This window comes from Rhamphochromis sp. 'chilingali' (assembly GCF_963969265.1).
Source record: "Rhamphochromis sp. 'chilingali' genome assembly, chromosome: 12".
In the NCBI taxonomy this organism is placed as follows: Eukaryota; Metazoa; Chordata; class Actinopteri; order Cichliformes; family Cichlidae; genus Rhamphochromis; species Rhamphochromis sp. 'chilingali'.
Window position 1 is genome coordinate 28,756,338 of NC_137939.1, and position 25,829 is coordinate 28,782,166.

Sequence of the window (25,829 nt, forward strand, 5' to 3'; positions counted from 1 at the left end):
ACCTAATTATTCAAAATAGTGAAAAGAGGGTGCTTGCAGACCTTAACAAGTTGTAACATCTGGCTAAGTAAACAAAAGCATGGCCCCAAAATAAAGATGTAGCTTGTTCCAAGTCAAGTGTGTTTAAAATTTGGAGAAAATGGAAAACGGACCTCACAGTAGAGCCATCAGAGTCTTTGACTACAGGACTCGGGGCTTATAGTTTTTCCTGTCATCCAGCTTTTGCAATACATTTTCAGTGTTTAAAACAATGCTGGATGTTCATTCTAAGTTTGGAGGGTTTTACAGAATGAGCACAACAGAATGTCTTGATGCATCATCCAGGTAAGGAAATCCTAAAAAGTTTATTCTGTTCATCTGGACGTTTTAGTGGGAGAAACATTAGTGGCATCTTCAGTCTCAGCTGACTGCAGCTTTCCACCTGTATAAACAGTACATTTGTAAATGGTTCGACGGAGCAGAAATAACTGCTTAGATTTACAGTATTTTTGAGGTGAGGCTCGGATTTAAAAGTCAAACGCAATTTCGTATCGATGAGGAAAACAAGACAACACTATAGACTCTTCTGCCCATAGCGGTTATAAATGTAACCCACAGCAAGCGATTACATTTCACTGCTAAGCTAAATGAGTAAATAGAAGCATGAGTTGACATATTTCCAAAAACAGCACGGAAGCTGTATATTCATATTCAGCCTCTATGATGACTGTTAGCTAGCTACATCGGCTACCTGTATTAGCAGCTTGACGTACAGCAGCGGGTGTGTGAGGGTTGTTACACCCGCTCCCAGCAGAAACACTGCGGTGTCCACGTCCACGGTGGTTGGTGTAGCATCCTGCGCGACACCGACTGCTGGACCATGCAGGTTTTCTGGCGACTCCATCTTTAGTTACCGTGAACGAGGGAGACGAATCATTAGCGTTGTGTATCAAACAACAAAAACAACTTCCGCTTTTCAGAATAATAGTTTAAGTGGAGACGTTTTCTAGTGAGTAAAATGCAGGCGTGAGTGAGAGCAGATTTCACAACGTATTCTGTCTAAAAATAGCTATCTCTTACCAAAACTCGTGAAGTCATAAAAACACGTGCGTGTACTTCTTATCTGCCACAGCCAGAGAGCTTCCTGTCAGCGTGGACAGAGATTAACAGCGCCTCTTGGGTAGTCTGCCTTAAATTCTAGAAATAAATAATAAATATTGAAAGGCTTGTGTAGCATGCTGGTTAAAAACGTATAAACTGGTATATATTTTCTTATAGTGCTTAATTTAATTCTGGATCTAGAAGAAGCCGATTGGACGGACTTAATCTCGCTGTTTCTCACTATTTTATTTTAGTAGCAGTATTTTTCTTTTTCTTTTTTTTCTTTTTTTTAAAATGATGCATTATTTTTTAAATATTCCTGACGAAATCAGGAACCACAAAAAACAAAAACAAAAAACAAAAAAAAACGTTGTATGCATATGGTCATTTCTAATTACATACATACATGACTATCAGCCTTCCATGCTTCAAAATAGCAGTGCTGTTCATGGCTCAGTCAGCTCATCCATCCATTCACTTACCTAACACATAACAAATGTTTTTATTTTTTTGTTTTTGGTTTATTTGATTTTTAAAGTCAGTTACATCCCCGAAGCAACTCAATTTATCAAATAATATGAGATCGTGCAAAAGTAAAAAAAAAAAAAAACTAGATAAACATAAAAAGGAAAATGCAACATTTTTGTAAAAAGGACAAGAGATGAAGCAGGAAATTATCAATCTAGTGATAACAAAAACAAATAAAAAATGTAATTGGTTGCAAAGCAATACATCTCACTATATGTTGCTGTCAGCTGAATTCTCTATTATTATTATTATTATTATTATTATTAGTAGTAGTAGTAGTAGTAGTAGTAGTATAAGTAAACGTATTATTATTATTATGCTTCCTATTCTTTCCCACACCGTTTGTCATGTAGGCAGAATTTTCACACCAAATCAACCAATGAGATGTATGTTTTACATTTTTAGATTTTTGTATTTATTTATTTCAAAGAATTCACCTAAAAAAAATTGTTTATTTATTTTTTAAATTTCTCTGGCTCTTGTTAAATTCCCAGTAACCCCAGTACGAGAAGTCTCGACCGTCTCTCCATTTAAAGAGTCACTCTTTAAATATCACTTGCTAGGGACTTAATTACGCCGATGTCAGAGGGGCATGCCTAGTTCTATTTGCCTACGTCCTGAAGCTGAGCTTATACACTCACTGAGTAGCCTTAAGCACAGTTACTAGCCTCACCCATTAACAGCAGTGCTCCCATTAATGATCAGAGAAATTGTGGACACCATATCACCCTATTAGAGCACTTCGCTCTCGCACTGCAGGCCTACTTGTTGTTCCTAGAGTATTTAAAAGTAGAATGGGAGGCAGAGCCTTCAGTTTTCAGGCCCCTCTTCTGTGGAACCAGCTTCCAGTTTGGATTCAGGAGACAGACACTATCTCTACTTTCAAGATTAGGCTTCAAACTTTCCTTTTTGCTAAAGCATATAGTTAGGGCTGGACCAGGTGACCCTGAATCCTCCCTTAGTTATGCTGCAATAGACATAGGCTGCCGGGGGATTCCCATGATGCATTGAGTTTTTCCTTTCCAGTCACCTTTCTCACTCACTATGTATTAACAGACCTCTCTGCATTGAATCATATCTGTTATTAACCTCTGTCTCTCTTCCACAGCATGTCTTTTATCCTGTCTTCCTTCTCTCACCCCAACCGGTCGCAGCAGATGGCCGCCCCTCCCTGAGCCTGGTTCTGACGGAGGTTTCTTCCTGTTAAAAGGGAGTTTTTCCTTCCCACTGTTGCCAAAGTGCTTGCTCATAGGGGGTCATATGATTGTTGGGTTTTTCTCTGTATCTATGAAGCGCCTTGAGGCGACTTATGTTGTGATTTGGCGCTATATAAATAAAATTGAATTGAATTGAATTAATTAGGTACGTCTGTGTACCTGCCAGCCATGACAGGCTGTGCACCTTTCTGAAGGTTGTTGGATTAGTCCCTCCAGTCTGCATCTTAAAGTGTCTTTGGGCAAGATACTCAACCCTGAGTTGCCCCAGTTACACAAGGCATTGTTGTTTGGCATTGTCCATTGTGTTGCCAGGTATGTTTTTAACAAGGATTTACAGTACAAGCAGAGGGAGATATTTTTATTTTAAGCCAACATGAAATAATCATGAGAAAATGTTTATAGAAACTTTCAGGTCAGGTCATCGAGACGAATCATCTGCTCCAGTCTGCAGGCCAAATATCCCTGAGTGAATGATGCATGTGTTACAAAGTGCTTTGAGAGCCCTGAGAGAGTAGACAAGTGCTTTATAAGAATCAGTTCATTTATTTATATGTTAGAAATGATACAGCGTGCTAAAACAGATGTCATCTACATGTGCTTTTGCTAGAGGTAAATCATCTCTAATCAAAATATAATCAAAGTATAAATCTAATTAATGTGTTGAATGAGAAATGCAATTTGAGAAATGGCAGATGTGTGTGTGTGTGTGTGTGTGTGTGTGTGTGTGTGTGTGTGTGTGTGTGTGTGTGTGTGTGTGTGTGTGTGTGTGTGTGAGTGCAAGAATGTGAAAGATAAGATAGTACGAGTCTCCACCCAGCATTATCCACAATTCTGAGTGAGAAAAATGGTATTAAAATTGTTGTAGATGCTAAACACAGAATCATAATTTATAATGATTTCAATGCAGCAGACCCCTCAAAGCACTCGGAGGGATCTGCTGATAGTTCATCATGCTATTAACTATCAGTAGACCCTCCAAGCATCTGGGTCATTAAAACATGGCCAGATAAATAGTAGTCCTGTAGTAGAAGAGCAAATGCTCTTCTACTACAGGACTGTTTTGATCTGATTGGTTCACTCAGTCTGTCCTTTTCTTCATAAAGTGTTTTAAGAAAATGTGACAGTGACAAAAACCATCTAGGTTTTTCCTAACCGAAAACCTTGGATGACAAGTGAAGTACAGGCTCTGATCAGAACTCATAAATCAGCCTTCAGGCTGAGAGGCAGTTCCCTGTATAGCACTGCCAGAGCCAACCTGCGGAGGGGCATCGAACAGGCCAAGGAGGCCTACAGGAGGCAGATAGAGGGCTTCCTCACTGACAACAACCCCTGCCAGATGTGGAGAGTTATCCAGACTCTCACTAACTAACTAAAGTAGCCCTCCAACAGCAGCCTCAAACTCGCAGAGGAGCTCAACAACTTCTTTGCTCAGTTTGAGGCCACTCCTGAAGCTGAATGTTCTTAAAACAGAAGATCTCATAATGGACTTCAGGAGGCACAGACAGGTCCACTCTCCTCTGAATATAAATGGAAAATGGGTGGAATCTGTCTCCACCTTCAGGTTTCTGGGCACTCACATCTCTGCTGTTCTCACCTGGACCCACAACAACATCGCTCAGATAAAGAAGACCCAGCAGCAGCCGCACTTCCTCCCTGTCCTGAGGAAAAATAAACTGGACCAGAAGTTGCTGCTGGCCTTCTACTGCTCCTCAGAGGAGAGTGTGCTGGCATTTGCCAGAGAACACCAAGATTGGCAACTTGGCCACTGGTGCCCTGTGCTCTTCACAGATGAAAGCATATTCACACTGAGCACATGTGCATGTGACAGAGTCTGGAGATGCCGTGGAGAACGTTCTGCTGCCTGCAGCATCATCCAGCATGACCAGTTTGGCAGTGGGTCAGTAATGGTGTGGGGTGGCATTTCTTTGGGGGGCAGCACAGCCTTCCATGTGCTCGCCAGAGGTAGCCTGACTGCCATTAGGTACCGAGATGAGATCCTCAGACCCCTTGTGAGACCATATCCTGGTGCGGTTGGCCCTGTGTTCCTCCTAATGCAAGACAATGCTAGACCTCATGTGGCTGGAGTGTGTCAGCAGTTCCTGCAACACGATGCTATGGACTGGCCCGCCCGTCCAGACCTGAATCCAAGTGAGCACATCTGGGACATCATGTCTCGCTCCATCCGCCATGTTGCACCACAGACTGTCCAGGAGTTGGCAGATGCTTTAGTCCAGGTCTGGGAGGAGATCTGTCAGGAGACCATCCGCCACCTCATCAGGAGCATGCCCAGGTGTTGTAGGGAGGTCATACAGGCACGTGGAGGCCACACACACTACTGAGCCTTATTTTGATGTGTTTTAAGGACATTACATCAAAGCTAGATTAGCCTGTAGTGTGTTTTTCCACTTTGAGTTTGGGTGTGACTCCAAATCCAGACCTTCAATTGATTTCCATTGATAATTTTTGTGTGATTTGAAACAAAGTATTTAAAGTACTTAATAAGAATATTTCATTCATTCAGATCTGGGATGTCTTATTATTGTGTACATATATATATATATATATATATATATATATATATATATATATATATATATATATATATATATATATATATATATATGTATGTATACATTTCTTTTCTCCTGCACAGTTGGCGTGGAGCACCCATACTTTCGTTGTACATGTACAATGACAATAAAGGGCTATTCTATTCTATTCTATTCTATTCTATTCTATTCTATTCTATTCTATCCTTAACTGCTTACAAACTGATCATAAAATCATCTGTAAGTTTAACCAATAGAATTAATAAGAAAATTCAATAATGATTGTAATAACAGGCCTTCTATGCCAGAAACATTAAGTTAGGTGACTGATGTGTATATACATCTACATGTGTTTGTATCGTCCCTTTAAATGTTTTCCCATCACTCGTGTCATGTTGGTTTGAAATAAAATATCACCCTCTGCTGGTACTGCAGCTTACTGCGATTTGAGCACGCGTGCACATTTCAAGCTTCAAATAGAGTCAAACTGTGACATTCACACAGTGGACCAGAGTGCCTGTTACACACTTGCATGATGTCAGGTTTAAGTGCTAGGTTCATTCTACACACGTGAACAACTCAAAAACAAGCATGAAGTAAAAGGCAGACACTGCAGATCAGTTGATTTACTGTCGTCATGACAGATGCTGGTTTCAGCTCACTGAGCATTTCCATTTACGCTGACAGACACAAGCCCTCAGACTGCTGTTAGATACATCACTTCACTAGACCATTTTATTCTGCTGCTATCTAAGCCAGAGGTAGTAAAAATTAGGCTTAAAGTGCAATCTTTTCTTCTATCACAACAGCCTGTGTCCATGCATCTTTCCTCAGTCTGACACTACTGATTTTACTGTCATGACTAAATGAAAAACAGACATAAAATATTTTTGCCTTGCCTTTATACAAATGGTCATTGGTCAAATTAAATGTGTTGCCCTGTTAATAACCAGTATGGCTGTACTACTAAACAGCATTAGTGACTAATGCTTGTCCTTCTAGACGTCAGAGCAGCATTTTATACCACTGACCACCGTATTATCTTAAAGACATTTAGAGCTGCAGTGGTTCAATCATATCTGATCACATGTTGAACAGACTTCTGTGTTGGGACCAATACATTTTGCACTATACCTTAGACCAGTGGTTCCCAAACTTTTTTGCTGCGCCCCCCTTTGTTTTACAAGAAAAATGTTGCGCCCCCCCCCCGCGCGCACAGACACATCCTCCAACCACACACACCCATATTTTGCTCCATTGCGGTTTATGTCATACCTCAAACATTTAGTAAACAATTAAGCAAATACAAGTAATCTGCAAATTGCAGGTAGTAATAAAATAAACTACTAACTCTTTTACGCTACGTCCACACCCACACGGATATTTTTGAAAACGCAGCTGTTTCGTCCACACGGAAACTGCGTTTTTGAATCACCGAAAACAGAGATTTTTTTAAAACTCCTTTTGCGTTTATGTGTGAACAAGGAATACAGAGTTCATCATGCAACGTCAAAGGTATGCGCCTTTTTTTCACGTCACGCTGTGCGCCACCTTATTGTTTACATGAGATGAATTGCAGAATGGCAGATAGAGACAAAATACTGTTAATCTGACTATCTGCAGGTTTTACAAGCTTACATACACAAAGGCAGTTACTGTCCCTCCATTTAGAAAGGCAGAGGCGTCAAGGTGTAATTATTTAACATGGAGTTTTTTTTCCTGTGTAATAATATTCAACATTGCTATCAATACATTTTTCAAAAAATGCCTCTCTGTGCAAAATAGGTTTAAAAACATAAACAGCTGTGGGATAATGTTTGTCCGTGGTTTGAACCAGGGAACAAATTGTGGCAGGATCAGCCTGATATTATTTGTATCCTGCTGTAACTTTACTGTATAAAGTATGGTACAAGCACTTTTTTCGACAAGTCCTGGGGCTGGGTATCGATTTCAATTTCTATATCTTTATATATCTTTCTGCTCACTGCTCACTTTAAACAATTTATATTCTGTTTAATCTCCAGTAATGCAGTCATGTGGGACCCTCTCTAAGTAAAAAGATCTGAATCAACTCAGAAATACAGATCTGCAATGTAGGGCAGCACGGTGGCACGGTGGTTAGCACTGTTGCCGCACAGCAAGAAGGTCCTGAGTTCAATTCCACCATCAGGCCGGGGTCTTTCTGTGTGGAGTTTGCATGTTCTCCCTATGTTTGCGTGGGTTCCCTCCAGGTACTCGGGCTTCCTCCCACCGTCCAAAGACATGCACTTTGTAGGGATTGATTCATCCAAATTGCCCATAGGTGCGACTGGTTGTTTGTGTCTGTGTGTTAGCCCTGCAACAGACTGGTGACCTGTCCAGGGTGTACCCTGCCTCTTGCCATATGACAGCTGGGATAGGCTCCAGCGACCTTGGGAAAGGATAAGCAAATGGATCGATTTATAATGTATTCATTAAAAACATACAGCTGAATTAAAAGGCTTGAGTGTGAGCTTCTGTGTGACATGTTAACTCTCAATATCTTTAATTTAAATTTAGTCAACCAAGTGATGCTAATCTGAAGTGTTGGCAGAACCAACACTAAATAACGCTGCTCCAGTTTGCATGACAGTATTCCTGAGGAGGACAGAGATGCCTTTATTGGAGTGTGCATGAAAGCACTTAGGCAGACATTTAAATCAGCTGTGTTGGATCAAGGACACATCTAAAACCTGCAGGACACTGGCCCTCGAGGCCTGGAGTTTGACACCTGTGCTCTAAGTGATTCATGTGTCTTCTTCAGCAAACAACATTAATCTGAAGTTAAACCCGCCTGCTGGGAGGTTTCATTTAAACTTTAATTTATGCCTAGACTAGCTCTAATCTTCCTTCAGGAAACAAGCTTAGCTAAATCAGGAATAGCCTTAGTCTAGTGCTGACCAAGGAAGCAGATTTCTGTTAGTCTGCAATAAAAGCCTGTTTAAACTTAATTTCCACTTTGACATTTAGGATTTGTCCACTGCCATGCCAGCTTCTCTAGAAAAACAATCCTATTTAATTATGAGGGTGAAGTTATGAGCTAAGACTAGCCATCACAGTGCAGACAGATACCTGCTAGTTGTTGCTTGCAGAGTAATAAATGTTTTCATCAGACTGAGGACTAATTTGTTTTTGAAGTCAGCCTAAAGAGCCGACTTCAGGAACTCCGGGTTTTGGCAGTCAACAGACCTCCCAATATTTAGATGGTTTTAGCTTTTTTAGTTAAATGAGTTAAATTCAGGTGGCACGGTAGTTAGCACTGTTGCCACACAGCAAGAAGGTCCTGAGTTCAATTCCAACATCAGGCCGGGGTCTTTCTGTGTGGAGTTTGCATGTTCTCCCCGTGTTTGCGTGGGTTCTCTCCGGGCACTCCGGCTTCCTCCCACCGTCCAAAGACATGCAGCTTGTGGGGATAGGTTAATTGGATAATTGAAATTGTCACTAGGTGCGAATGAATGTGAGTGCGAATGGTTGTCTGTCCCTATGTGTTAGCCCTGCGACAGACTGGCGACCTGTCCAGGTTGTACCCCGCCTTTCGCCCTATGACAGCTGGGATAGGCTCCAGCGACCTTGGAAAAGGATAAGCAGAAGCAAATGGATGGAGTTAAATTCATGGCACCTTGCAAACTTATAAATCTTTATTTCAAACAGGGATCTTTTTGATACTTGGGACATTTTCAAATCCTTTATCACCAACTGCTTATTTTGTACTTAAGAAGATTTTTTATTTTATTTTATTGTTTGAACATACAGAACAAACTAAAGAAAATTTTCAATCAAAAAGTAATTGCTTAAGTAGCTGCTGTCAAGCATTAGTGGTACCTTCAAAAATGTAATTATATTAGTGCTTTGGATTTTAATAAATCTCATAACTTGTAGTGGAAGGTTGAGGAGTACTGGCTTAGAATAGTCTCTGAAAGTGTTTACACTATCAGGAATACTACTTTATACTTATGTGGTTTTTAGCTTTCAGTTGAATTCTGACTTTAATTAGACAAAAACCTGTTATTAGGATAGAAATGTGAATTCTGAAAAAATGACTGAATCTCAATATTTCAGTCTCACAGGAGGAGGCTGTACTGACGTGGGTCTGACTTGGTAAACAGCAGATATGTCAGACATAAATCATCCACACCAAAGCTGTAGGTTGTGAAATGAAAAAGTCTGCTCTACAAATTGATATAAAGCAGGTTGAATAACCACCCCCTGTTCAAATGTAGTAGAGTACTTAGGTGTTCAGTAATGCGACCTAAATGTTTCATGTGATGGAGAAACTGTCATGTCTAAGCTCAAATACAGGGAGTGCAGAATTATTAGGCAAATGAGTATTTTGTCCACATCATCCTCTTCATGCATGTTGTCTTACTCCAAGCTGTATAGGCTCGACAGCCTACTACCAATTAAGCATATTAGGTGACGTGCATCTCTGTAATGAGAAGGGGTGTGGTCTAATGACATCAACACCCTATATCAGGTGTGCATAATTATTAGGCAACGTCCTTTCCTTTGGCAAAATGGGTCAAAAGAAGGACTTGACAGGCTCAGAAAAGTCAAAAATAGTGAGATATCTTGCAGAGGGATGCAGCAGTCTCAAAATTGCAAAGCTTCTGAAGCGTGATCATCGAACAATCAAGCGTTTCATTCAAAATAGTCAACAGGGTCGCAAGAAGCATGTGGAAAAACCAAGGCGCAAAATAACTGCCCATGAACTGAGAAAAGTCAAGCGTGCAGCTGCCAAGATGCCACTTGCCACCAGTTTGGCCATATTTCAGAGCTGCAACATCACTGGAGTGCCCAAAAGCACAAGGTGTGCAATACTCAGAGACATGGCCAAGGTAAGAAAGGCTGAAAGACGACCACCACTGAACAAGACACACAAGCTGAAACACCAAGACTGGGCCAAGAAATATCTCAAGACTGGTTTTTCTAAGGTTTTATGGACTGATGAAATGAGAGTGAGTCTTGATGGGCCAGATGGATGGGCCCGTGGCTGGATTGGTAAAGGGCAGAGAGCTCCAGTCCGACTCAGACGCCTGCAAGGTGGAGGTGGAGTACTGGTTTGGGCTGGTATCATCAAAGATGAGCTTGTGGGGCCTTTTCGGGTTGAGGGTGGAGTCAAGCTCAACTCCCAGTCCTACTGCCAGTTTCTGGAAGACACCTTCTTCAAGCAGTGGTACAGGAAGAAGTCTGCATCCTTCAAGTAAAACATGATTTTCATGCAGGACAATGCTCCATCACACGCGTCCAAGTACTCCACAGCGTGGCTGGCAAGAAAGGGTATAAAAGAAGAAAAACTAATGACATGGCCACCTTGTTCACCTGATCTGAACCCCATTGAGAACCTGTGGTCCATCATCAAATGTGAGATTTACAAGGAGGGAAAACAGTACACCTCTCTGAACAGTGTCTGGGAGGCTGTGGTTGCTGCTGCACGCAATGTTGATGGTGAACAGATCAAAACACTGACAGAATCCATGGATGGCAGGCTTTTGAGTGTCCTTGCAAAGAAAGGTGGCTATATTGGTCGCTGATTTGTTTTTGTTTTGTTTTTGAATGTCAGAAATGTATATTTGTGAATGTGGAGATGTTATATTGGTTTCACTGGTAAAAATAAATAATTGAAATGGGTATATATTTGTTTTTTAAGTTGCCTAATAATTATGCACAGTAATAGTCACCTGCACACACAGATATCCCCCTAAAATAGCTAAAACTAAAAACAAACTAAAAACTACTTCCAAAAACATTCAGCTTTGATATTAATGAGTTTTTTGGGTTCATTGAGAACATGGTTGTTGTTCAATAATAAAATTATTCCTCAAAAATACAACTTGCCTAATAATTCTGCACTCCCTGTAGGATTAAGGAGCACATGCAACAGGCCAACTGTGAGGGCTGGAAGAGAAACGTGAAAGATGAGATGAATATTCATGGAGCAGGTAAGTGGATCGGTGATCTTAAAAGGTCCAATAAACCTGGGTGACAGAACATGTGGTGGAAAAAACAAACTGAGCACTGAAACCAAATTGATTTTTTGATTGAACAGTATTTACACCAGCATACAGAAATAAAAGTACTAACAGCTTTTTTCCACTCAGAGCTTCATGACTGAGCGGATCATTCTACCTCTCATCACTTTAGAGCATTTTCTGCTTAATCGGTTTGCATAAAGGTTTTATGGTCCAAATGTTAAACATATATAATAAGTGCAGTGAAATTGTATCTTCATATTTTGAATACTTCTCAAGACAAAGTTTTTGAACTATGGTTGGCCAACTCATGTTCAAACCATTTTTTCAGACACTGAAATTTGCAGCAATGTTTGAACACAAACATCTCAAAGCACTAAAGATAAAAGAAATTTTCACCAGTCTTTCATACCAAACACACAATTCTTACAGTGTTAATGATTTGAAATTACTTGTAACATCCTCAACAACTCCCAGAGAGTTGAAGCGGATAAAGAGCTGCTCATACCCAGAGGCTGTGGAGACTGTCAACATAAACTTTATTATTATTAGTTACTGGCACCTGTTGATTTGGTCTACATGGCTGTGGGAATCGCGTTTTGGGATTGTTATTGTTTTCTTTATATGCAAACTGTTCTGTACATTTCTGAAAGTGCAACTCACCAACTACACACATCACATTCTTGTGGCTACATCAGAAGGGGCCGTCTGTCAACACACTATTGAAGGAGTAAGTATGACCCTGTTGACTATTCTTATGATATGTTTCATTGTTTAAAGTTCTGGAGGTTTTGGTCAACTTACAAGATGGTTTAGAAAAATTGTATTTGATGACAGTTTTATAGGTGTTTGAACAGAAACTGAACACACTTTAAGGTGGCCAGACAAACTGCATTTCAGCATATATATATAAATATATATAAATTGTAATAAAGGGCATGGAGAAAGCTGTGCGCTTATTTGTGAGTGTGTTAATAGAGGTTTTGTTATTTGTCAGACAAAAAGTAAACAAAGTCCTGACTGACTAAATACTGACAGAAAAAGAGAGAGAGGCCAAGGGACAGAGAGATTTTAGATTTTTCAATAACCTTTTATTAAAACAAAAGGCATCAAGACATTACTACAAGTCAACAAGACAATTTAAAAAAAACAAAAACAACGCCACTGACCATGCGGTCTTTTTGGAGACGTTCCATGCCACACTGGAGGCGTGTTGCTGGCCGGCGGTGGAATGGCTGCCGCGGCTGCTGTCGGGGGAAGGCCCAGATGACAGCCCTGAGTCTGCCGCCGGCATCCTGAAGGGAGTTTGATGACATCTGCCGTGTTGTGCTCCATCGTCTAGGGCTTTCCATGGAAGACCATCGGTGGTGTCGGATGTCCGGAGAGGAACAGCCATTCTCCTGGGTGCGGAAGCTGCAAGGTGGCTGCAGCCTGGACCCTCAGAGGAAGCCCCCTGGCCCAGCCCCGGTCAATCAGACGCAGACGGAGAGTGCAACTAACCAGTTTGTCTCTCTCCCTTCCAGACCCTGGAAGCGCCTGGCACTACACCCCGAGCCATTGGGAGCGGCACAGTCACAGGAGTGCTGGAAGTGCAGATGACCAGGACAACTGAGGCGGGAGTGTCCGCTGATGGAGGTGGGCAAGGTGTTTCACCCTCCCCTCAGCCCAGGAAGGATGTACCGCATTCTGGTAAGGTGTCAAGGGGGGTGTACGCCAGGCTTTGGTGGACACGGGCTGCACGCAGACCATGGGCATTTGCAGTTGGTCGGAGGGAGGTACAGTATTTGGGGTACCACTTGGGGGGTGGGCAGGTGCACCCACAGGTGGAGAAAACAGCAACAATCACATCCTGCCTACGAACCCAAGACCAAAAGGGAGGTGAGACGGCTTATGGGGCTGGCAGGGTTCTACCGCCAGTTCGTGCCAAAATTCGTCAACCTGACCAGTCGATTGATTGATCTCACCTGTAACGGTGCCCCAGATCTGGTCTAGTGGACAGGGCAGTGCCAGGCAGCATTTGTGCGGGTCAAAGAGGCTCTCTGTGGGGAGCCACTGTTATTCACACCTGTTATACAGCACCATAGAAAAGGAGTTTCTGGTGATCCAGCGGGCAGTTGATTGGCTGTGCTATTACCTCCTAGGGTGCTCATTCACGCTCTGCTCAGACCACGCCCCGCTGCAGTGGTTCCACCGCATGAAGGATGCCAACAGCTCTTTAAGTTCAAGGTGGTCTGTAGGCCAGGGACAAAGATGGTTGTGGCTGATTTCCTCTCATGCTCGCGGGGGAGGGGAAAGGTGAGTAGGTTCGGCCAGATGTAGCCCCGGAGGAAGCCACAGACAGAGCAGAGAGACAGTGTCGAACTCAATAAGAGTGCTTGTGGCCAAAAATAAAGCTTACACCATGCTAATTGTACGCTGTGTGGGTCCGGTCATTTCACACTTCTCTTTAGCTGCCTCAGGACAGAACTTCCCGCTCACCTCTTCTTACTTTGTTTTTGTAGAGTAGTTCCCATTGGCACAAAAGCATCAGAAGCAGATTTTAACTTTGGGCATATCACTAATGCCATAACACACTGGACAAGGATACAGAGTCCAAAGAACACCTTTGAGATCTGTGCTTACTCCAGAGGCCATATTCTCAACACAATCATATTGTGTTGCGCATGTTCAGATAATAACTCACCTAAGAAAGTAGTTTGCTATACTACTTGGCTAGCTTTTTGTTAGCATGAAGTCTGCAGAGATGCTTGCAAAGAGGGGAGAGAGTTGTGTTAGCATTATAAGGCTGTTATTTCTGTCCTTGATGCAGTATGCATTCTACCTTTGCACACTTGTCTATTTGTGCAATAAGAACAACAGCAATATCTGTTAAAAGGCCGGAGGCCGGTAACTGAAGTGCACCCAGAGCAGAGATGGGAGGAACGATTTAACAATGTTTAATTTCAGAACTAACGCTTGGCAGTGACAAAATATACAGTGGCTTGGTGAACGTGCCGTGGTAGCGTGGCTGTGGCAAAACAGAAACAAGACCGGGAAGGCAACTAGGGCGTGACGGGTACATACCGAGGAGAGAGGAGAATGGAATTAGAATGCAACCAGCAGTGAGCTCCAGAAAAGGGGAGGATAATAGTTTTTCCCAGCTTACTTTGCAGGACGAGTGACAGAAGGGTTGAGGGAGAGGTGGTGTAGGTCCGGGTGAGTTTGACGATGTGAACTGGCTGATGTGAGTTCTGTTTGTTCTGAGATTGTGAGATTACAGGAGGGCAGGCAGGTGAGGTATGGAAAGATTTCCAGAGAGCAGGTAAGGAAGCCAGAATCCAAGAGAGGAGTAGTTCTGAGCCGTGGAGTTTCCGGAAGAAACTAGAGCACAAGACAACAAGGTAAGTAATGCACTTGGGATAGAAAGCATGAAACATGAGGCCTGGTTACCAACATAGAGTTGTTGATGAACTGGTGGAGAAGGGCCATCAGCACGGAGCTTAAATCTCCAAACCTATTTGCCTCAATCAGCTCCACGTGTCTGTGGCTCAGGTAGTAGAGTGGGTTATCTGTCAGGAATATGGGCAGTGGCTCAAGCCCTGACTCCTCCAGTCCTCATGTTTAGGCACAACCTTCAGTTGCACCAAGTATATCAATGAATGCGTGTTAATGAAAGTGCTGCAATCAAAGTGTAAAATTACCACTACTCCATTTTTCTTGTCTACTCAAAGCACTTGCAATAGAAAACTGTGAGTGCACAATTGGAGTAGAAAGGTGCCATAAAAGTACCAGAAACGTTCATTTATTTTTTTTAACAGAAAAGTTACAATATCTGTTTGTGCAGCTAGTTGGTAATCGTTCTCTGCTTCCATGTTTACACTGCAACTCATTTCATATCATATTCCTCTGTCCACACCATCTCACCAATCGTAATTATATTTAGCCACCTTAATAATACCAGTGAATGCACAGCAGTCTTAATTACTGGTTTCATGTGCTCTCAGTCAAGATTACAGTTGAGCTGCGTTGAGTGTTCCCCTTTGTCCTGTGATCTGCAGTCCTCTGCCTTTGTTGTGATGGTCTCCTCTTATCAGACCTTTTAAATGTCCTTCACCCCTGCAGACCAGGCCAGCTGATGAGACTGTGCCAATGCTCACAACAGGCACAGTGACTCAGTCGCCCATTACCCTCAATCACTGACGAGGACAGAACATTTGCATCAGTTAATTAGTAAAGATGCCCTCGCCTGTGAAATGAGACACTCATTAGCATATACTAGGAATGTGGTGCAAAGCCTTTTCTGTCCTGTAACCCAGAAGGTTTAGGGGATAATCAGCAGACAAGATTTCAAAAGGGCTGATGAAACGAGGAGACTTTTTTTTTTAGATTCTGTGTGGAGCTGAATATTTTAGGTAGACAACCAGACTTTCTGACCTTGAGTGAGTACTCTGTGGAAAGGCGATCACGGTTTGTCATTAAACGCTGTGTGGCAGGCAGGAGATGAGGACTCAAAACGCAGGACTCACAGACTCGAGGGACGAACTCAAAACCACAGCTTTATTTGCTGGCCACAGAAAAACGAGCATACAAAGGAAATTAAATTAAACTGGGAATAACACACTAAACTCACAGCGAGATCCACACGGCATGAGGGACGACACAACACTGACTCAGAGAAACACAGGGTTTAAATACACTGGGAAGTAACGAGGGGAATGAGACACAGGAGGGCACAGCTGGGAGAAATCAGGACTGACGAGACAAGGAAGCAAAGCAGGACACATTCATATAAGACACGAACCTTCAAAGTAAAAGAGGAAGTATGACACAGACGTGAACTTGGCACAGTGGAGACAGCAACTAAGAAATGCAGAGACATAAACCATAAGGCAGAGGTCTAAGAACCAAAATACACAGAGGGAAATACTAAGCTTTGAACACAAGAAACTAGACTCGAGGGAGTAACAAAAGACCAACCATGAGAACATAATGCACAATACAGAGTGACAGAAAACAAGAAACTCAAACACTGGAGACACGGGGAGCTGAGCTACTGATGGTGGTGAAGTAGATGACTGCACGGGAGACTGAACTGAGAGCGTCTGCACTGGCACAGGGGACTGAACTGATGTCTGTAGTAACGGTGGTGGTGAGAGTGGAGTTGATGACTGTGCTAGCGGGGACACAGGAGACGCAGCCAAGTGAGCTTCTGGCTGGGCAGCCAAGTGAGCTTCTGGCTGGGCAGCCAAGTGAGCTTCTGGCTGGGCAGAGTGAGCAAACACAGCCCCAGAATAAACAGTCCCAAAGTCAGGAAAATCTTGATTGTCCCTTCCACTCACCACAGCTGGTACCTCAGAAGCCTCGGGGTCCGGCTGTGGGTGTCGGTGGCGTGAATGCCGTTTTCTTCGGGAAGCCGGAGGTGCGGGGATGGAGGAAACTGGCAAAGACGGAGAGGTCACGGCCGGCTCCTCATCCTCCGACCACATTGCTGCGAGAAAAGCAGCGGGTGAGTGACAGTCAGAGCGGAGGGTGGATGGAGAGGAGTTCTGTTGTAAAGGCTCACCTTCTAGCACATTCACTTCACCAGATGCACCTTGTTTCTTTTCCTCACCTTTGATTGGGTGTGGTGCTTGGCCTTAATTGCACTCACCTGTCACTCGTTATATAAGGACTGCACTCACCTACCCCTCACTCTTTCTTCACTCCCACATGGGGCGGCAGCTGAGAGAGAGCAGTCCATGTGTCTTTCTTTCCTTCCTTCTTTGCCTTATTGATTTGAGTTGAGAATAAAAGGAGAACCCTGTGAATAATTCTGAATTAGATGGCTGCTTATTCTTATTCTAACCGGATGAGCGCATGACGCTGATTGCTTAAGCCCTGAACCTTCCTTCCTTCGAAACATGGTCCTCCGAGGCGGAGTGGTATTAGCGTCATGGATTCAAAGCAGCCATTGACTGAAGGTTTGAGAAGATCCAGTCGTGATAGTCAACCTCCTGCTTACCTGCAGCAGTATGACGTTCAGTATCCTGGAGCTAGAAGAGCTACATGTGAGACAGAGAGCCAAACAGAATGCCAACATAGTGACACAGACACACATGGGCTGCAGGATCCTGTCGGAGAGTCAGAAAGACAACCAGAGACATCCCCTGCTCCTTTACCCACCAATCAAGATGAGGTGATGAGGGAAATCCTGATGACAATGAGGGAGATTAGGCAACTCATGATTCAGTTATCTCCTCCCCATTCTCGCAGTTCCCCCAGATCTTCAATTCACACTGTCTCTGATGAAAGCAAATCCTCTGTTTGCGGTTTACAAGCCATTCCCCAAACACATCAGCAACATGAGCAGTTCCCAGTGATTGATCCAGCAACATGTCAATCACCCTCTCAGCCCCCCCAGGTTAGCCGTCACTCTGGTGCAGTTCTGGCTGCTAGCCCTCCTTTCCCTAATTCAACAATATTAGATGCTGCTGTTCCTTCAAGTGGTTTGCCTAGACCAGTTTTTCCTACACCAGACGAGACTCCTTTTAATTTCCTGGCCACGCCACTGCAAGGTCCCCACCAGCTTTCATGTGTTCAACCTGCTGTTCCTCTAGATGAAGACCCCGCTCAACCTCTTGTTTGCATTCCAGAACCAAGGCAGCACCCTCCTGTAAAGCAGCAACCAGCTACATCTGATGGTTTGCATGCACAAAACCCTTCAGTACCCATTACTGCTAGTTCTAGTCACCCTGTTAGCACTAGAACACATGTGTATAAACTTGAGGGTCCTTCTTTCCCAGACCTTACCAGAGAAGATGAAATCCAGTATAGGCTGTTACGAATGGCCCTTACTAACCTGCTTGACCCTCATGAGACGGAGCATTTCAAATATCATGTCCTTCTTGATCACCTTAAAGTAGACCAAGCTAAACGATTAGCTCTTGCCTTTTTCTACGCTCCTGACCCATACACTCAAGCCATCAAAGCTCTTGATGAGCGTTATGGGCAACCAAGACAGCTAGCATTGAAAGAGCTACGGAATATACTGGAGCTTCCTCCTATCAGAGCAGGTGATGGTCGGACTCTGGATAACTTTGCTCTTCGTGTGCAAGCTTTAGTTGGTTTGCTTAGCACTATGGGTGATCAAGGATGGACAGAACTAAATTGTGGCTCCCATGTCGATCGCCTACTTGAAAAGTTGCCCCCAGAGCATTCCAGTCGCTTCAAACGGCACATTTACAGGGAACAAGGAGATATGATGTATGACTTACCTTTGTTCTCATCCTGGTTGCAAATGGAATGCAAGTGTCAACCAAGAGAGGACAGTCCTGTTTCATCCTTTAACCAGCCACGACCTGCCCGTAAGTACACCTCTCCACTTACAACAATATTACATGAAGCAAATACATCTGATGATCCTGTACAGGCAGCACAACCGATCATAACTAAGGCAACATGTGCATATTGCCGCTCACCTGAACACCACATTAGCAAGTGCCCTGAGTTCATTAACAAGACAAAGGATGAGAAAATAAACTGGATAAGGAGAAACAAATGGTGTTGGCGTTGTGCTAGGACTCATCAGGCTGCAAAGTGTGACCTGAGGAAAGCATGTGCCACCTGTATGGGACTACATCTACAGATCCTATGTGATGTAAATAAGAGATCTAAAACTGAAACTAATCCTGTAGTGAGGACACTGTACTTTGATAGACCTAGTGATTGTCCTAGTGTCCTTTTAAAGGTTGTGAAAGTGCTCCTGCGAAACGGCAAAAGAACCCTTGAAACATATGCAGTACTTGACGATGGCTCCCAGCGTACCATTCTTCTAACATCAGCTGCACAGCATCTCAACCTCACTGGGAAAGCAGAAAAATTATCACTCAGAACTGTCCATCAAGAAGTTGAAACTATTAAAGGTTCTTCTGTAAGTTTCAAAATCTCACCCATCGCACACCCAGAGAAAACTTACACAATTAACAATGCCTTCACTACAAGTCACTTAGCACTTTCAGACCACACCTACCCCGTATCCTCTCTTCAACGGAGATACAAGCACCTTCAAGGTATCCCATTAACCTTTATTAACAAAGCAGCTCCACTACTGCTCATAGGCTCTGATCATACCCACCTTATTACGCCTATTGCACCAGTTAGACATGGACCATTTGGATCTCCTGCAGCAGTCAAAACCCGCTTAGGATGGACACTCCAAGGTCCAATCACAGACTTCCAACCCCAGAGCAGTTCCACGCATGCCCAATGTTTGTTCACATCTTCCAGTTCAGGTTCAGGAGAACCGCTCCAGCACATCCTTGTGTCCGCTGATGGCTCTGAATTCATTCAGCCACCTCATACTCTACCATCAGCAGTACCTATGTCGTCACCGGCAGTGCCACTATCACCAGTTCCACCACCTGTGGCTGCCATTCCGCCAGTGGTCAGGGCGCTGCCTGCTCCTGCATCACCTGGTCCTGCCTCAGCCAAGCCCCGTACATTGCCCCCAGCACCTGCAAAACTGCCCAACGGTCTGCAGGTCTGGGCCTGCCGCTGCATCCCACGCGGTTGGCATTTGGACCTGCTTTGCCGTCACCGCTGGTTACATGGTCGGCCCCCTGAACTGTCTAGCCTGCATTGTCGATCTCTAGGTCGACCCCCTGAACCTATAGTAGACCTGTAGCATGTCTAATTCCTCTGCCCCCGCTTTGTGAAAAGGAGCATCTTTAATCCTTTGAACATATTTCTCAGTAGAAATATGGGGGCAGCTGTTGTAAAGGCTCACCTTCTAGCACATTCACTTCACCAGATGCACCTTGTTTCTTTTCCTCACCTTTGATTGGGTGTGGTGCTTGGCCTTAATTGCACTCACCTGTCACTCGTTATATAAGGACTGCACTCACCTACCCCTCACTCTTTCTTCACTCCCACATGGGGCGGCAGCTGAGAGAGAGCAGTCCATGTGTCTTTCTTTCCTTCCTTCTTTGCCTTATTGATTTGAGTTGAGAATAAAAGGAGAACCCTGTGAATAATTCTGAATTAGATGGCTGCTTATTCTTATTCTAACCGGATGAGCCCATGACGCTGATTGCTTAAGCCCTGAACCTTCCTTCCTTCGAAACAAGTTCTGTGGCAGCGGCGTGGAAATGTTTTCCGATTGTGGCGGTCGCTGTTGCGGTATGACGAGCTCCATTAGCGACTGTTGCTGCGGCATGGCGAGCTCGCGAGCTCGTACTGCCTCCTTGGCTTTATGCAGATTGGAAAGTAGGCCCGAAAATCCTGAGCTCGCGAAGATGGGGATTCCCCTTGAGAATTGCCTCGATGGCATTTATCCCAGTGACATTGTTTTAGTGTCCGAGGCGTGGGAAACGCGCTTCCACAGGCTGAAGATGCGGGCCAAATAGCTTTCCCGGGAGGAGCCTGCTGAGTCCATGTCTGGTTGCGTTGTACTGTCATGAAACGCTGTGTGGCAGGCAGGAGATGAGGACTCAAAATGCAGGACTCACAGACTCGAGGGACGAACTCAAAACCACAGCTTTATTTGCTGGCCGCAGAAAAACGAGCATACAAAGGAAATTAAATTAAACTGGGGAATAACACACTAAACTCACAGGGAGATCCACACGGCATGAGGGACGACGCAACACTGACTCAGAGAAACACAGGGTTTAAATACACTGGGAAGTAACGAGGGGAATGAGACACAGGAGGGCACAGCTGGGAGAAATCAGGACTGACGAGACAAGGAAGCAAAGCAGGACACATTCATATAAGACACGGACCTTCAAAGTAAAATAGGAAGTATGACACAGAGACGTGAACTTGGCACAGTGGAGACAGCAACTAAGAAATGCAGAGACATAAACCATAAGGCAGAGGTCTAATTTTAAATTATACATGATGTTCTTGTGCCTTGATTTGGCAAGCAAATAGCAAGTAAAGCTGAAAATTGTAAAAAAAAAAACAAAAAAAAAACTGTGGCTATTCAATTTAATTTGTTCAAAATTAAGAACCAATTCTAAGTTGCAAAACAACAACAAACAACCAAAGCAAGACATTAAAGGCAATCAAAAAGGTTGTTTGGTTATTAAATACCGGCTTAGCTAAACCAAATGACACACATGGGGGAAACAAAATGGCTGCCACATAACCAACTAATACAAAACAATTAAACAACTTGAAACACCCCCAAGGCAATAAAGCATGTGGTTTCATCCAATTAGTCGGTGGTACTTCAGCTCTCCCAGCCTTTGCCAGACAGGAAGGAGAAGCCAAACCCCAGGAAACTCAAACAAAGATGTATTAATACAACATAAAACAGAACTTGCAGTGTTAATATGTGTGCACACCATACAAACATTGGAAGGTGTGATGGAAAAATAAATGTAATAAAGAAACGATATTGAACAATAAGTAGAATATATTTAAAGTAGTGACTGCAAAGTAAACTAAAATGAATTAACTGGTGGTGAGGTGTGGAGCTTACCATCACACAGACCAAGAGAAATTACAAACATAATTAAGATAAGATGGGGTCTGATTATTCAAAACCTTGTATGTGATGAGATGGATTTTAAATTTGGTTCAGGATCTAACAGGGAGCCAATGAAGTGAAGCCAATAAGGGAGAAATCTGCTCTCTCTTTGTAGTCCCTGTCAGTACTGATGCTGCTGCATGTCATCCACAGTAAGCATCTAGTTACACCTTATTTCTAAGATTATTAGAGCTGAGTACAATAACGTCAGTTTTACCTGCAAAGCAAGTAAAACTAAAACAGAAAATTAGAGTCCATCCAGATCTTTATATCCTAAATCATTCCTGCAATTTCAATATTTGGTGTATGTTATCTGGCTGAATGGGTCAATAAATTGTGTGTCATCTGCATAGCAGTGAAAACGTATGCTCTGCATGTATATTGTAAACAAATCATTCCTAGCACCCTGTGGAAATCCATAATTAACCTCAGTGTGTGAAGAGGACTCTCCATTTACATGATCAAACTGGAATCTATTACATAGATATGATTGAAAAACCACTGGCATAAACTGTCTATGCAGTTGTTTAGAGCTACAATCATTCGGGAGGTGCACACACTGTTGTAGTACTTTTAACTCCTGGCATTCTGCTGACTTTGCAGTACTTCTCCGTCCAGTTAGCCTCAGCAGCTACATAGTTACTGAACAACTTATTTAACAGTAAATAGCCACAGTTAATTTGAAACCTGACCACTTGACTAGACATAACAGATTAGATACTGACTCATCTGAAGCATGTTTTGTTTTTTATCAGTTTGTTAACCAGACTGTCAGGGACCAAGCAGTAAGGCATAAAGGACACAGGTGTTTAAAAAAGGGGTTTAATTGACCCCAAAATATGAGAAGATATTTAACAAAGCCAAAAAACTTAAACAGGCAAACCAATAAAAGAGGTCAACTCAATAAACTCAAGATAACAATTAACAAAATCTCAAACAAACTTAAGTCAAACTGACCTGCTGAAATGACACATGGGGGAACTTAATGACCTTATAGTGCACTATCACCCCAATAGAGATCTTTTTCCTCCACATACATACTGTATGTGTAAAGTTACTTAGGATGCTGCATTGAAGAAAATTGAGGTGAAGGAGAAGGCAAAGCAGATGGAGCAAACAGAAAGCTGCATGCAACATTGTGGGGAGCGGCTGAGATTGTCCAAAACAAAGTTGAAGCATTCTGCTGAGCCTCTTACCTTTGGAAGGAGAACGTACTGATTTGTAGCAAGGCCACTAAGCACTGACTCGTGCTTTTCAACCTGTTCTTTCAATGGGGAGATGGGGTCAGAACAGTGGCTGGTGTCAGCAGGTCTATTCTGACATAAATGGAGAGAAAGTTTATTTACAAGTTGGTGAATGAGAATGAATGAGAAACAGGATAGCACAGTCAATTATATTTCCAGGCAAACGGTATGGTATTGCAGACACTCCGTGGACAGAAACGCATGTGCTGTCACTTTTTGGGTCTCTGGGTTTGCAAAGACGTCTGCATAGAAAGAGGGATTAATCCAGGGCAAGATGAACAGATGGAGTTTTAGAGTTTTATTAATTATAACTGAAGCAAGTACTGAAATCAGGTCATGTAGTTAAAGTTAGATCCATAGCTTTTTGGAACTTTGCTTCTGTACGCCACCACAGCAAATTTGAAGTCACATTTTTCAACTTTAATTCAAGAGACTTAACAAAAGTACTCTATTACTGTTTAAAAATTATAACCATTTTTATACCTTCCATCCATCCATCCATCCATCCATCGTCTTCTGCTTATTTGAGGGGGTAGCAGCCTAAATAAGGATGCCCAGTCATCCCTCTTTCCAGCCACCTCCTGCAGCTGGTCAGCCAAGAGTAATCCCTCTCTTGGTCTGTCCCGGGGGCCTCCTCCCAGTTGGATATGCCCAAAACACCTCACCCAGGAGGCATCCTTGTGAGTTTCCCGAGCAACTTCAACAGGCTACTTTCCGCTTGAGCATGTCGTCCCTGATCTAGAGTGGGCACTCCACCTTTTTATGGCTGAGGACCATGGCCTCATACTTGAGGTGTTAATTCTTATTTCTGTTGCTTCACACTTGGCTGTGAAAAGCGCAGACTGATGGCCACCACCTAATGAACCCAGCAGAACCACAACATCTGCAAAAAGCAGAGATGAGATTCTGCGGCCACCAAAAAACACCTGGCTACACACAGGAATTTTATCCATACAAACTATGAACACAAAGGGCAGCCCTGGCAGAGTCCAACACACACTGGGAATGAGTCCAGCTTATTGCAGTGCAGACCTCCTGCAATGGTTATACAGGGATTGAATAGATCTTAGCAATAGACAGCCCATACTCCCAAAGCACCCACAGGATTTTCAGGGGAACATGGTTGTCTTCTCCAAGTCCACAAAACACATGTTTAGGGGCAAACTCCCATGTACCCTCAAACCCTGCAACCAGGATGAAAAGTGGTGAAAAGAGCTCCTCCTGTGTCCAAGGTTCAATTAATGGACTAACTCTCCTCTCCAGTACCCTGGCATCAGTGTTGGGGAGTAACGGAATACATGTACCGCCGTTACGTATTTAAAATACAAAATATGAGTAACTGTATTCCGTTACAGTTACCGTTTAAAAAGGTGGTATTCAGAATACAGTTACTTTGTTGAAATAAATGGATTACACTGCAGTACTTTCCTGTTTCATATTGTCGCGGGTCAGGACTGTTTGGGTTTTGTTTGACAGCTACGGTCTGTTGTTCCAGGCGGCAGCGTTACGGTTGCCATGGTTACAGGGCGACGCTCTCTCTCTCTCTCTCTGCGACTGTGTGTTTCCTGGGTGAGAGAGCGCCTTTTTGTTGTTGTTGTTGTTGTGCTAAGCTAACAGGCAGAATGCTACAAGCATAGCTCTAAAGAATGTAGCATCATGGGCAGTGTAGTCCGTGTTGCAGGGAGAATGGACTGCCATACACGTTATGGGTCTGTGAGCGCGAGGAGGGAGAAAAAGGGGAATGGAATAAGGTACGAGTTGTCATCGAGGAAAAACGGGAGCTGGAAGCATGTAAATATAATAATAACCACTGCAGCCAAGAAGAGTGCCTGACGAGCCCAGTTGTAAGTAAGCTATTAAGACTCGACTGTACACCGTGTTCGTGTTTTCCTCCGAAAACAATAAGTTCCGTTGGAGCAGTTTTTCAATGCCTCTCTCTGTCTCTCGCAAGAAAAGTTGACCCACACAACAAAGTAAAGCTATTTTTCGGCTACAAGCCGACAGGGACCCCGCCGTATTAGTCAGAGGTCCCTTTACTACAGTTCGGAGTCGCGGACCTTCAGTAATAGTAATAAATCACAGCAATAGTACATTCACATTGTTGTAAAAAGCATGATAATATATTAAGTAATCCAAAGTATTCAGAATACGTTACTGTCATTGAATAACGTAACGGAATACGTTACAGAATACATTTTGGGGCATGTATTCTGTATTCTGTAATGGAATACATTTTAAAAGTAACCTTCCCAACACTGCCTGGCATAGACCTTCCCAAGGAGGCTGAGGAGTGTGATCCCCCTGTAGTTGGGGCACACCCTTTGGTCCCCCTTCTTAAAGATGGAGACCACAATCCCAGTCTCCCAGTCCAGAGGCACCACCAAGATCTCCAGACAATATTGTAGCAATATATTAACCAGGAGAGCCCTACAACATCCAGAGCCTTTAGGAACACAGGGTGAACTTCATCTACCCCAGTGCCCTGGGCACCAAGAAGTTATTTAACTGCCTCAGTTCACCCACGACTGCAGACCTGCTGATGGTTCCAACACCATCATTAAGTTTGCAGATGACACCACGGTGATTGGCCTCATCAGTGACAACGATGAGGCCGCCTACAGGGAGGAGGTGGATCGTCTGGCTGAGTGGTGCGACACAAACAACCTGCTGCTTAACACCGAGAAGACCAAGGAGCTCATCGTGGACTACAGGAGGAATGCTGACCCACATCC

General features: G+C 43.4%; 1 protein-coding gene across 10 annotated transcripts in view; it reads right to left on the bottom strand.

Moving 5' to 3' along the window:
• The window catches only part of LOC308406649 (mitochondrial carrier homolog 1-like), a 241,718-nt gene that overhangs the window by 17,386 nt on the left and 198,503 nt on the right, over positions 1-25,829 (bottom strand). For 2 of the 10 annotated variants that reach the window (XM_080897774.1, XM_080897773.1), the window contains exons 1-2: positions 1,060-1,144; positions 731-883 (exon numbers count right to left, since the gene is read on the bottom strand). The exons of 6 other annotated variants lie outside the window; for them this stretch is intronic. In XM_080897774.1, coding sequence (XP_080753900.1) covers positions 731-883; positions 1,060-1,077 — 171 coding nt within the window. In that variant the 5' untranslated portion in view covers positions 1,078-1,144. Of the gene's footprint in view, positions 1-730; positions 990-1,059; positions 1,145-25,829 lie in introns of those variants that run through there. 2 more of the 10 variants (XM_080897775.1, XM_080897768.1) reach the window with 2 other exon arrangements.